Source organism: Pan troglodytes, chromosome 15 (genome assembly GCF_028858775.2).
Source record: "Pan troglodytes isolate AG18354 chromosome 15, NHGRI_mPanTro3-v2.0_pri, whole genome shotgun sequence".
Taxonomy (NCBI): domain Eukaryota; kingdom Metazoa; phylum Chordata; class Mammalia; order Primates; family Hominidae; genus Pan; species Pan troglodytes.
Window position 1 is genome coordinate 64,810,001 of NC_072413.2, and position 12,312 is coordinate 64,822,312.

A 12,312-nucleotide genomic window follows, 5' to 3' on the forward strand; every position below is an offset into this window, starting at 1 on the left:
CTGTTTTAAAAAATAAATAAATAAGATATGTATAAGGAAGGTACTATTTATTGTTATCTCTGCCTTAAAGATGGAGAAACTGTGACACAGATTGATTCATTGACTTGCCCAAGATTTTTCAAGTAGTAAATGGCAATAAATGCATGTAAAAGGATCTAACATAATGCCTGTAATCTTTGTAGATGCTCAGTATTTGTTCTTTTTCTTCCTCATTTAATTAACAGTACTACCTGTTATCTCTAATTAGATATGGTAGCTCCAAATACTTTTGCTACTAACCATTGTGCTTCTGATAGCTATTGTTAACTACAAACATAATTGGTGGATATGTCTTAAAAATAAGGACTTGTCTTGAAACAGCCAGATATGTGAAAAAATAACTTTTTAGTAATAGCCCACTTTATATCTGGGTTTTATAATTATTTTTGTATTGTCCACTGAAAGCAGAATTTTTTTTTTTTTTGTATCATAGGCACACTTAAGACCTTCCTGTTTGGTAAGAACAGCATTCATTGTCTTTGTTCAATGTAACAAATATTTATGAAGCACCTTGGGCTTTATCAAACCTAAAGCTAAAGTACATATACTCCTAAAATAGTCATATGACAATTCAAGACAGTTTAAACCTGGTACCAGAAATATTTAGCCAATTCAGGCAAAAAGATTTATTCAAAGAGAAAGATTAAAAGAGAGCTTGAGTAATGAGTGAAATTTTTATAAAATTCAGGCTAAAATTGAATGGGATTCAGGTTTTGAAAAAGGAAGACCTTGATGGTAGGAGTAAAGAAGAAGGAAAATATATGAGCAAGGCACAGAGAAATACAAACATAAAATCTTGCTGGCTAAAACAGAGAATTCACTTTACGTAGAAGGATAGATACACTAGACCTACATTATTTTATTTCTTTCAGACTGGCTAGAGAGGTACCAAATACAGAAATGAGAGATTTACTGTATTAGTCTGTTCTCACATCGCTAATAAAGACGTACACAAGTCTGGGTAATTTGTAAAAGAAAGAGGCTTAATTGACTCACAGTTCAGCAGGGTGTGTAGGCCTTAGGAAACTTATAATCATGGTGGAAGTTGAAGCAAACACATCCTTCTTCACATGGCGGCAGCAAGTAGAAGTACAGAGCAACAGGGGGAAAAGCCCCTTATAAAAACATCAGATCTCAGGAGAACTCACTATCATGAGAACCATGAGAAAAGCATGAGGGTAACTGCCCCATGATTAAATTATTAGTACCTCCCACCAAGTCCCTCCCATTACACATAGAGATTATGGGAATTACAATTCAAGACCAGATTTGGGTGGGGACACAGCGAAACCATATCACTGCCGTTATTCAGAGATTCCTTGGAAACGAGAATTCATGAGTCTCCTGTCAGCCAGTATAGACAGTAAAATCATGCTTTCAGGACTTTCTTAGACTCTTTTTTGAATCAGCATTTATTCGAATGCACATGAATACATTCCTCAGTAGGACTAACTTTATTCTCTTTGGAGGTTGTTTTTATGCCCTGGTTAAAAAAAAAAAAAAGTTCTGATTTAATCTGCAAACCTAGTAACTATCCATTTATTTACTTATTAAATTTAAACTGCTGAGAGGCACACAATTCCAATTTTGTTGATTTGTTGTCTGGAAACCTTTTCAGTCAATATTTCCCTTAGAATCAAGAATCAAGACAATCAGGGAATATGTAATCATAGATTTTGTCAGTGCTATATCTTAATTAGCTTAGCATTTGTATAAAATTACAAACTTTATAATAGTGGAGAAATCATAGTATCTCAGAGTTTGAAGAGAACAAAGACCATCATGTTCAAAGCCCTAGCATGCCCTTTTCATCATTCCAGCCTGAACATTTCAACCATCACTTCTTCTATCGAAGAGTTCATTGTTTAGACAACTCTACTTGTTTGAAAGTCTAAATATATCAAACTGAAATCTGTGACCTTATAATTTCTACCCACTTGTCCTAATTTTGCTCTTGGCTGTGCTCAAAAGAAGGTTAATTCCTCCTCTGCATGACATTTCTGACATTTGAAAAGAAATGTTATGTTTCTCCTTAAGTCCACTTACTTATGGATTATTTTTGCATTTAATTTTTCTACCAGGCACAGACTTACCCAGAACATACATCCTCTATTTTTTATGCATGAAAAAAGAAAAGCTCCGTAGTAAAATGGTGCCGGTATAAAAATTACAGGTACAAAATTAGACCATTTAGATAAATAATTAGAGCAATAACTGACTTTGCATTTAAGACTGTTAAGTTTTGAAATATGTCCCATCAATACCTAATTTATTGAGAGTTTTTAGCATGAAAGTTTGTTGAATTTTGTCAAAGGCCTTTTCTGCATGTATTGAGATAATCATGTGGTTTTTGTCTTTGGCTCTGTTTATATGCTGGATTACATTTATTGATTTGCGTATATTGAACCAGCCTTGCATCCCAGGGATGAAGCCCACTTGATCATGGTGGATAAGCTTTTTGATGTGCTGCTGGATTCGGTTTGCCAGTATTTTATTGAGGATTTTTGCATCAATGTTCATCAAGGGTATTGGTCTAAAATTCTCTTTTATGGTTGTGTCTCTGCCCGGCTTTGGTATCAGAATGATGCTGGCCTCATAAAATGAGTTAGGGAGGATTCCCTCTTTTTCTATTGATTGGAATAGTTTCAGAAGGAATGGTACCAGTTCCTCCTTGTACCTCTGGTAGAATTCGGCTGTGAATCCATCTGGTCCTGGACTCTTTTTGGTTGGTAAGCTATTGATTATTGCCACAATTTCAGATCCTGTTATTGGTCTATTCAGAGATTCAACTTCTTCCTGGTTTAGTCTTGGGAGAGTGTATGTGTCAAGGAATTTATCCATTTCTTCTAGATTTTCTAGTTTATTTGCGTAGAGGTGTTTGTAGTATTCTCTGATGGTAGTTTGTATTTCTGTGGGATCGGTGGTGATATCCCCTTTATCATTTTTTATTGCGTCTATTTGATTCTTCTCTCTTTTTTTCTTTATTAGTCTTGCTAGCAGTCTATCAATTTTGTTGATCCTTTCAAAAAACCAGCTCCTGGATTCATTAATTTTTTGAAGGGTTTTTTGTGTCTCTATTTCCTTCAGTTCTGCTCTGATTTTAGTTATTTCTTGCCTTCTGCTAGCTTTTGAATGTGTTTGCTCTTGGTTTTCTAGTTCTTTTAATTGTGATGTTAGGGTGTCAATTTTGGACCTTCCCTGCTTTCTCTTGTGGGCATTTAGTGCTATAAATTTCCCTCTACACACTGCTTTGAATATTGATGGGACATATTTCAAAATAATAAGAGCTATCTATGACAAACCCACAGCCAATATCATACTGAATGGGCAAAAACTGGAAGCATTCCCTTTGAAAACTGGCACAAGACAGGGATGCCCTCTCTCACCACTCCTATTCAACATAATGTTGGAAGTTCTGGCCAGGGCAATTAGGCAGGAGAAGGAAATAAAGGGTATTCAATTAGGAAAAGAGGAAGTCAAATTGTCCGTGTCTGCAGATGACATGACTGTATATCTAGAAAACCCCATTGTCTCAGCCCAAAATCTCCTTAAGCTGATAAGCAACTTCAGCAAAGTCTCAGGATACAAAATCAATGTGCAAAAATCACAAGCATTCCTATACACAAACAACAGACAGAGAGCCAAATCGTGAGTGAACTCCCATTCACAATGGCTTCAAAGATAATAAAATACCTAGGAATCCAACTTACAAGGGATGTGAAGGACCTCTTCAAGGAGAACTACAAACTGCTGCTCAAGGAAATAAAAGAGGATACAAACAAATGGAAGAACATTCCATGCTCATGGGTAGGAAGAATCAATATCGTGAAAATGGCCATACTGCCCAAGGTAATTTACAGATTCAATGCCATCCCCATCAAGCTACCAATGCCTTTCTTCACAGAATTGGAAAAAACTACTTTAAAGTTCATATGGAACCAAAAAAGAGCCCGCATCGCCAAGTCAATCCTAAGCCAAAAGAACAAAGCTGGAGGCATCACACTACCTGACTTCAAACTATACTACAAGGCTACAGTAACCAAAACAGCATGGTACTGGTACCAAAACAGAGATATAGATCAATGGAACAGAACAGAGCCCTCAGAAATAACACCGCATATCTACAACTATCTGATCTTTGACAAACCTGAGAAAAAAAAGCAATGGGGAAAGGATTCCCTATTTAATAAATGGTGCTGGGAAAACTGGCTAGCCATATGTAGAAAGCTGAAACTGGATCCCTTCCTTACACCTGATACAAAAATCAATTCAAGATGGATTAAAGACTTAAACGTTAGACCTAAAACCATAAAAACCCTAGAAGAAAACCTAGGCATTACCATTCAGGACATAGGCATGGGCAAGGACTTCATGTCTAAAACACCAAAAGCAATGGCAACAAAAGCCAAAATTGACAAATGGGATCTAATTAAAGTAAAGAGCTTCTGCACAGCAGAAGAAACTACCATCAGAGTGAACAGGCAACCTACAAAATGGGAGAAAATTTTCGCAACCTACTCATCTGACAAAGGGCTAATATCCAGAATCTGCAATGAACTCAAACAAATTTACAAGAAAAAAACAAACAACCCCATCAAAAAGTGGGCGAAGGACATGAACAGACACTTCTCAAAAGAAGACATTTATGCAGCCAAAAAACACATGAAAAAATGCTCACCGTCACTGGCCATCAGAGAAATGCAAATCAAAACCACAATGAGATACCATCTCACACCAGTTAGAATGGCAGTCATTAAAAAGTCAGGAAACAACAGGTGCTGGAGAGGATGTGGAGAAACAGGAACACTTTTACACTGTTGGTGAGACTGTAAACTAGTTCAACCATTGTGGAAGTCAGTGTGGCGATTCCTCAGGGATCTAGAACTACAAATACCATTTGACCCAGCCATCCCATTACTGGGTATATACCCAAAGGACTATAAATCATGCTGCTATAAAGACACATGCACACGTATGTTTATTGCGGCATTATTCACAATAACAAAGACTTGGAACCAACCCAAATGTCCAACAATGATAGACTGGATTAAGAAAATGTGGCACATATACACCATGGAATACTATGCAGCCATAAAAAATGATGAGTTCATGTCCTTTGTAGGGACATGGATGAAATTGGAAACCATCATTCTCAGTTAACTATCGCAAGAACAAAAAACCAAACACCACATATTCTCACTCATAGGTGGGAATTGAATAATGAGATCACATGGACACAGGAAGGGGAACATCACACTCTGGGGACTGTTGGGGGATGGGGGCAGGGGGGAGGGATAGCATTGGGAGATATACCTAATGCTAGATGACGAGTTAGTGGGTGCAGCACACCAGCATGGCACATGTATACTGCACAATGTGCACATGCACCCTAAAACTTAAAGTATAATAATAAAAAAATAAAAATAAATAAAAATAAATAAATAAATAAATAAATAAAAAGACTGTTAAGTTGAAAGGGTCCTGTTCCACACAGTAGCACTAAAGAGGGAAGAGTACATTGTTCCTTGAGGTCAGAATTTTTGCAATTTTGAGAATAAGGCAAAAACAAAAATTTCCTATATGAAGAACCCACAAATAAAAATTATATATTCAATTTCCTTTAAATATATATCCTAATTGTATACCTACTCTATGTCAGAATATGTGCTCAGCTTTTATGGGGCCCTATGGATACGAGAGATCATATGTTAAATAAACATACAAGCAAGTGTAGATGCAAGTGATGGTAAGTTCTGTTTCTAATTACAGTTCTAACTAGAAAAATAGTGTTGCCCATATAACCTTTTATGGAGTAGCATAACATACTGCTTAATTCTGCTCTGTAATGGGGCATAAAATTAATAATAACAAAAATAACATAGTGGTTAAGAGCACAGACTATTTGGGTTTGAATCTTAGATCCACCTGTTATTAGTGTGCAACCCCATGCAATTTACTTAACTTTAAAAACCTGTTTTCTTATGTGTAAAATGATAGTAAGAGTACTTGCCTCATAGGGTACTTATGTTATGTAAATAATATAAGCAAGGCACTAAAAACAATATTTCCTTGCTATAGAAATCTTTGCTATTGTTATCTACAATATGTTTAGAAAGAGCTTTAGCTTTAAAAATAAGTAGATGATGGTTGAATAAATATTATAAGAATTATTCTCTGAAAGAAAAATCAAACAAGATAGAACTTAAAGTACACAATAGTATAGTTGCAGAAAAGGAAAAAGAAATATCAAAGAAGACATGTTAAATCCTTGTTTTAGCTTGAATTTATCAGTGATTATATCTTGAAATCACCTTTCCAGTTCACCCTTCCAAATCTACTCTTGTAAAATGAAAAGAGGCTAGCATATCAGAATACTTTGGTTTTGCAAAATATGTGCTAAGAAATTAACAACAAAATATAAATAAATATTTTGCAGATATATTAGTAAAATGCTAAAAGTATATTGATCTAGAGACATAGTCTAAGGAATGAAGATTTCAGGATATTCCTTTCTTTACTACTGTCTGGAACCAGGAATATGGATTTCTCTCTCTGTGTATTAGGTATCCATCTATGAAATGGACTTACTGTTGCCTTTCACATAAAATGTAATAAGATGACAACAAATGAGTACTTTATATCTGTCAAGTACTATGAACTTCTCAGAATAATATCACTGGATTAGAAGGGCAGAATATTTGTAACTTTGTTGTTACTGCCTGCCATAAAAGGCATCTGATAGGGATTCAGAAAGTAGATTGAGGCAACAAAGTAAACAATTTGAATAATTCTAATAATTTTACCAGTATTATTTTCTTATATTGAAACTTGGAACTGCTACTAAAATATGAAGGACAAATGTCCACTGGAGGTAGTAACCATTTTAGATATTTATTAATGGCACATAGATGAGAATTAGCAGAAAGGATCCAAGTTCCTTCAAAAGATGCTGAGAAGAAAGAAGCAGTAAACCTCTCTTGTATGTACAGTTTGAAAATGATGGTTGTCAGTTTCACTGAATGAACGAGACCGAAGGCCAAAGGCAACAATGTGGAAGAAGCAGTCCATCATGCTGGAAGGACTAATTGGTATACAAAGAAATAAATTATACTTCTCTATGAAGAATGAAGATAACATTATAGCCATGAGTGCCACTGGGATAATTTAAGTGTCTTACCCCTCAGCTTCTTCACTCCTTTCTATAGGTTGTATTGCAGCAAATGACATAATATCCTTACGTGGAATAATCCTCAGGCTAAACCTTTATGGAAAGAAAAGCTAGGTCAGTTTTGATTAGGAGGTGCTTCTGAATGCAGTTTTACAAAATTTTTTAAATACTCTTTTTTTTACAAAATGGAGGTATTTGAACCAGAGAGAATATAATTGTTAGTTTTGAATATTGTATAACTATAATGGAGTCTTATTATAATGTGTCAATTGTCTGCTGTGATTCAAGATTACATTGTATAGGCAAACCCATTATAATGAGGTCACTTTAATAACCCCATTGATGAGATTCAAAAGAAATTCATATCATGCTAATTTCTGACTATTGTTAGGGTATGTATTTAGAAGTTTAGTTAATTGTGTGATACTTTGATATAAGTTCCATTTATGGGCCCTATTTACTTCCTCTTTCATTCTCTCCCATTTTGCCATTTTCAAGACTTACTGGTATTGTACTTTGTCCTTTGAGATGGCGCTGCTCTGTGGGGTAGATAGATGAATGAATATCACCCTCTTTAATAAATAATATTTAGAGGAATGAGAGGTTACTTGTATATAATATTGAAAGCAGGCCAGTTGTGGTAGCTCATGCCTGTAATCCCAGCACTTTGGGAGGTCAAGGTGAGCAGATCACCTGAGGTCAGGAGTTCGAGACCAGCCTGGCCAACATGGTGAAACCCCGTCTCTACTAAAAATAGAAAAAATAGCCAGGCATGATGACATGCCCCTGTAATCCCATCTACTCAGGAGGCTGAGGCAGGAGAATCATTTGTACCCAGTAGGTGGAGGTTGCAATGAGCCAAGATTGCACCACTGCACTCCAGCCTGGGTAACAGAGCCAGACACTGTCTCAAAAATAAAATAAAAAATAAAACTAATAATAATATTGAAAGCAAATCCTAGTATAAGTATACATTCCCCCAAACATTTACCATGGACAATAGTAGCAGCAATATTAACAGTAAATTCTAGTCTATCTTTGCTCAAATTTTAGTTATTGCTCTTTGCCTTCTAAATATAAAATACTATAGGACAGGGGTCAGCAAACCTATTTAAAAGGGCCAGATGGTAAATTTTTTAGATTTTGTAGGCATATGGTCTCTGTCAAAACTACCCAACTCTGCCAGACCGGTAGCACAGAGGCAGCCACAGATGATATAAATGAATGAGCCTGGCTGTGCTCTAATAAAACTTTATTATGGCCACTGAATTTGGATTTCATATATTTCTACGTGTCATGAAATATTATTCTTCTTTTGATTATCTCTTGAATCATTAAAAAATACAAAGATCACTTATAGAGTGCAGGCCATACAAAAAAAAAAAAAAAAAAAAAACAGGAAATGGGCAGGATTTGGCCCTTGGGCTGTAGTTTGCCGACCCCTGTTTTAGAACATTCCTATTCTATAGTACACTAGCGTCTGCTCTGTTAATCTTAAAGCTCATAGTATGTGAGCTTTCAGAAGAATGCTCTGAAAAATTGAGATTGAGAGAGGAAGCCCCATAAGAAGTGAATGCTTCATGGACTCAAATATGTACTTAAAGCCTACTAGATAGATATAGATATAGATATAGATATAGGTATAGATATAGGTATAGATATAGATATATACATGCCAGGCACTGTTTAAGATGTTGAGATAGAGCAATGAGTTAAGAAGTCAAAAGTCCCTACCTTTATGGAATTTACATTTTAGTGAGAGGATACAAGCTATTAAAAAACAAGTAAACTCTATAGAACTGGAGATGGTAAGCGCTATGTTTAAAAATTAACCAGGGAGGGAGGATAGGTAGCCCAGGTAGGAAAGAGGGTTATAATTTTAAATAGGGTCATCCATTAAGGAAGGCCTCATTGATAAGATGACATTTGAACAAAGACCTAAAGGAGGAGAGAGAGGAAGCCATGGATCATGTGGAACCTGTATGCCACCCTTAGTGTAACAGAGTAGAGGCATGGCATGAACTGACATATTTTAATGGGAAAACAAGTTAGGAGACTATTAAAATAATCCAGGTGGAAAATGACAGTGGCTTAGACCAATGATAGAGGTGGAGGTAGTGAGAAGTAGATTACTGATATATTTTGAAGGGAGAGGTAAACAGATGGAATAAGATAAAGAGAGAAGTCAGGTATAAGACCCAAGATTTGCCTTGGGAATTAGAAGAATGTAGTTTCCATTTACTGAAATGGAGAAGACTATGGGAAAAGTAGGTTTGAGGGGGAAGATCAGGAATTTTACTTTGGTTATGGAAACCTGAACTTCCTTTAGATATCCAAGTGGAGATATTGAATTGCAATTACATATTAAGTATATGAGGCCGGGCATGGTGACTCACACCTGTAATCCCAGCACTTTGGGAGGTTGAGGTGGGCGGATCACATAAAGTCAGGAGTTCAAGACCAGCCTGGACAACCGGGTGAAACCCTGTCTCTAGTAAAAAAGAAAAGAAAAGAAAAGAAAAAAGCCAGACCTGGTGGTGCACGCCTGTAATCCCAGCTACTCGGGAGGCTGAGGCAGGAGAATTGCTTGAACCCAAGAGGCAAGGTTTGCAGTGAGCTGAGATTGCACCACTGCACTCCAGCCTGGGTGACAGAGTAAGACTCCTTCCCCCCGCCCCCGCCCCACCCCCCACCCCCGCCCCGCCCAAAAAAAGTAGATATTAGGTATGTGTATCTAGACTTCAGTAGGAAAATCTGGGCTAGAAATATTATTTTTGGAGTCATCAACATATAAATGGAATTAAAATCCATGACAATTGATGAGATCACCAAGATATTTACTGGTATTACTATTTGTTGATTGATATTACTGCCCCTGATTCTTCTCATCCACTTTCAAAGAGGTAGGTAGTTTCTAGTAATCTGTCCCCTCTGCTCATTCACAAAGAGTGGAAGGGATCCCACTGAATTAGAAACCCGACCTACACAGGAAGTACCATTAGTTGACCATCTTCCCATTTTGCCGTGGTGTAAACATATGAGTGAATTTTTCCAAGTACCTCCTTGCTGGAAACTGTTTGCACTGGAGGTAAGTGTGAAAGGGGAGGTTGTGGGGAATGATGGGGTGAGGGCTGCCTAAACTTTTCCCATAACTCAGAAATGGTTTCATTCTGAGGAAGGGAGAAGGTTCAGGCTGGTTCTTATTTCCCTGAACCAGTTTGTACAGCCCTAAATTTGACCTGCTTTCCTCAAACTGGGAGTCAGAAATCCCTTTTCTCTTCTGTTTTTCTGCTGCAGAAATTCCCAACATTCCCATTTTGTGGGCTCCAGAAAGGGGTAAGCGAAGACTTCAATCCCAGCCAATCATTTTCAGATTAATAATTTTTAGTGTTTTGGTTTCTTTTATCATCATAAAAAATGCTTGGATCCATTTTTCACATCTGTTTAATTTCCTTGTGGATTGTTATGTATCTATGTTCTAGGGTCATTCTGTATCCCTGGGCAATAGAGTTCAGATCCATCTGCTATTTCCATTTGTGTGCTGTTCTCTTGTGGATTCTCATTTGCAGTTTATTGATTACTGTATCCTAGATGGAAGACACCCAATTCAGGGGACTGCCTCACTCTCAATCTCATCTTTTCCTGAATGGTGTTTTATTCCTCTGCTGAGAGCTTGCTATTACACTACCCAACTGCTTCTGATGATCCGTCATTGTTTCTCTACTGTTCTGTCTTCCTGCTTGATTGCCTTTGGTTTTTGTCTCTCCTTTTTGCCTCACTTCACTCATCTGCTGAATGATTTGCATTCTTCACTCACTGGTGCTTTGTCCATCAGCAAATGGCCTGGTACTGCCATATCCATCTGCTATTTTAGCATTTTAGACTGCCCAGCATTATCTATCTGCTCCCCTACAATTCCCCTATACTGTGGCCTAACAAGTGCTATGCCATCTGCCTGCCTGATCTTGCCCTGCCCAATCTATGCCTGTAACACTGTAAGTAGGTGAGATTGTTTAGCATTTCTGCTATCATCTACACTTGCCTTGTGCCACTGAGTTAGACTGCTGACTGAGTTTGCTCGACTGTTGCCTCCTCTACCTATTTGCTACCTGTGGCTGCCCCATTAATTTATTTGAGATATTGAAATCATCTCCTTTGTACTTGCAACTTGCTGATTGGCCTGTGTTGCCTCCTTTACAGTTTGCTGCATTTAAAAAATCACTGGCATTGCTCCTCTGTTGTCTTGTAACCCTGATCATATTTTATTTCCAATAAAAGTTTTGCCTACATATCGTCCAAACATCTTAGAAATAGGAAAATGCTTTGCTATCTAACAGCCCAGTCCAGTTTGCTCCTAAACTGACTTTTTAAACTACCACCTGTCCTTTCTGCTTTTTTATACAGCTCCATATTCTTCTCTTTATGTAAGAATATATTTTTTTATAAATCATCATCTTTGCTTAAGTTTTCCTTTCACATCATATATTATGTACATTTATTTCTTGTGTATGGGATCTTTTAATAATTTTCCATATACTAAAATTATTTCTTAATTTATTATTCCTAAATTTTCCAGGGTTTTATAAGGATAAGTTACTCCTATTAATTTTATCCTTTTTAATAAGACCAGAAGATTTTTTTGCAACTTTAAAAGCATCATCTCTAAAAATAAATTTAATTATCTTATAATTCTTTGTAGTTTAGATTAAAGTAGCTTTCTGCTCTGCTCTATTTTTTCCTTTGAGAATATCATTTCTCAGCTTCCTCATAGTTTACGTAATACCAGTTCTTTAGAGATCCTTTAGATGTATTTATCTTCCTTCCTTTTAAACTCTTTTCTTGTATGTTGGGTAAACCTTTGAAATTGATATTTTCTCATTATTGTATTTGCAAAGTACTTGGCATCTAAAAATAACTTGCAACATAACATTATCTGCACTGTAAAACTTACAGTCTTATTTGCTTATATTTAAATGAAAGCTCAAATACAAGAACCAAAGAATAATTTTGGTGAAATTTGCAAGAGTCTAAGGAGGAGATGTAAAGTGGGGTGTGTATGTGTGCATGCATATGTGTATATAGAGATTTGAAGTGTTTTATGTGTG

General features: G+C 36.5%; 1 protein-coding gene across 25 annotated transcripts in view; it reads left to right on the plus strand.

Moving 5' to 3' along the window:
* GPHN (gephyrin) overlaps positions 1-12,312 on the plus strand; it is a 672,536-nt gene that overhangs the window by 323,518 nt on the left and 336,706 nt on the right. For 15 of the 25 annotated variants that reach the window (XR_010151161.1, XR_010151162.1, XM_009427971.5 and 12 more), the window contains exon 5: positions 10,505-10,543. The exons of the other annotated variants lie outside the window; for them this stretch is intronic. Coding sequence is in view for 13 of the 15 variants with exons in the window: in XM_009427971.5 (XP_009426246.1) it covers positions 10,505-10,543 (39 nt within the window). In the remaining 2 variants the exon portion in view is untranslated. The remainder of the gene's footprint in view (positions 1-10,504; positions 10,544-12,312) is intronic. 25 annotated transcript variants of the gene reach the window in all.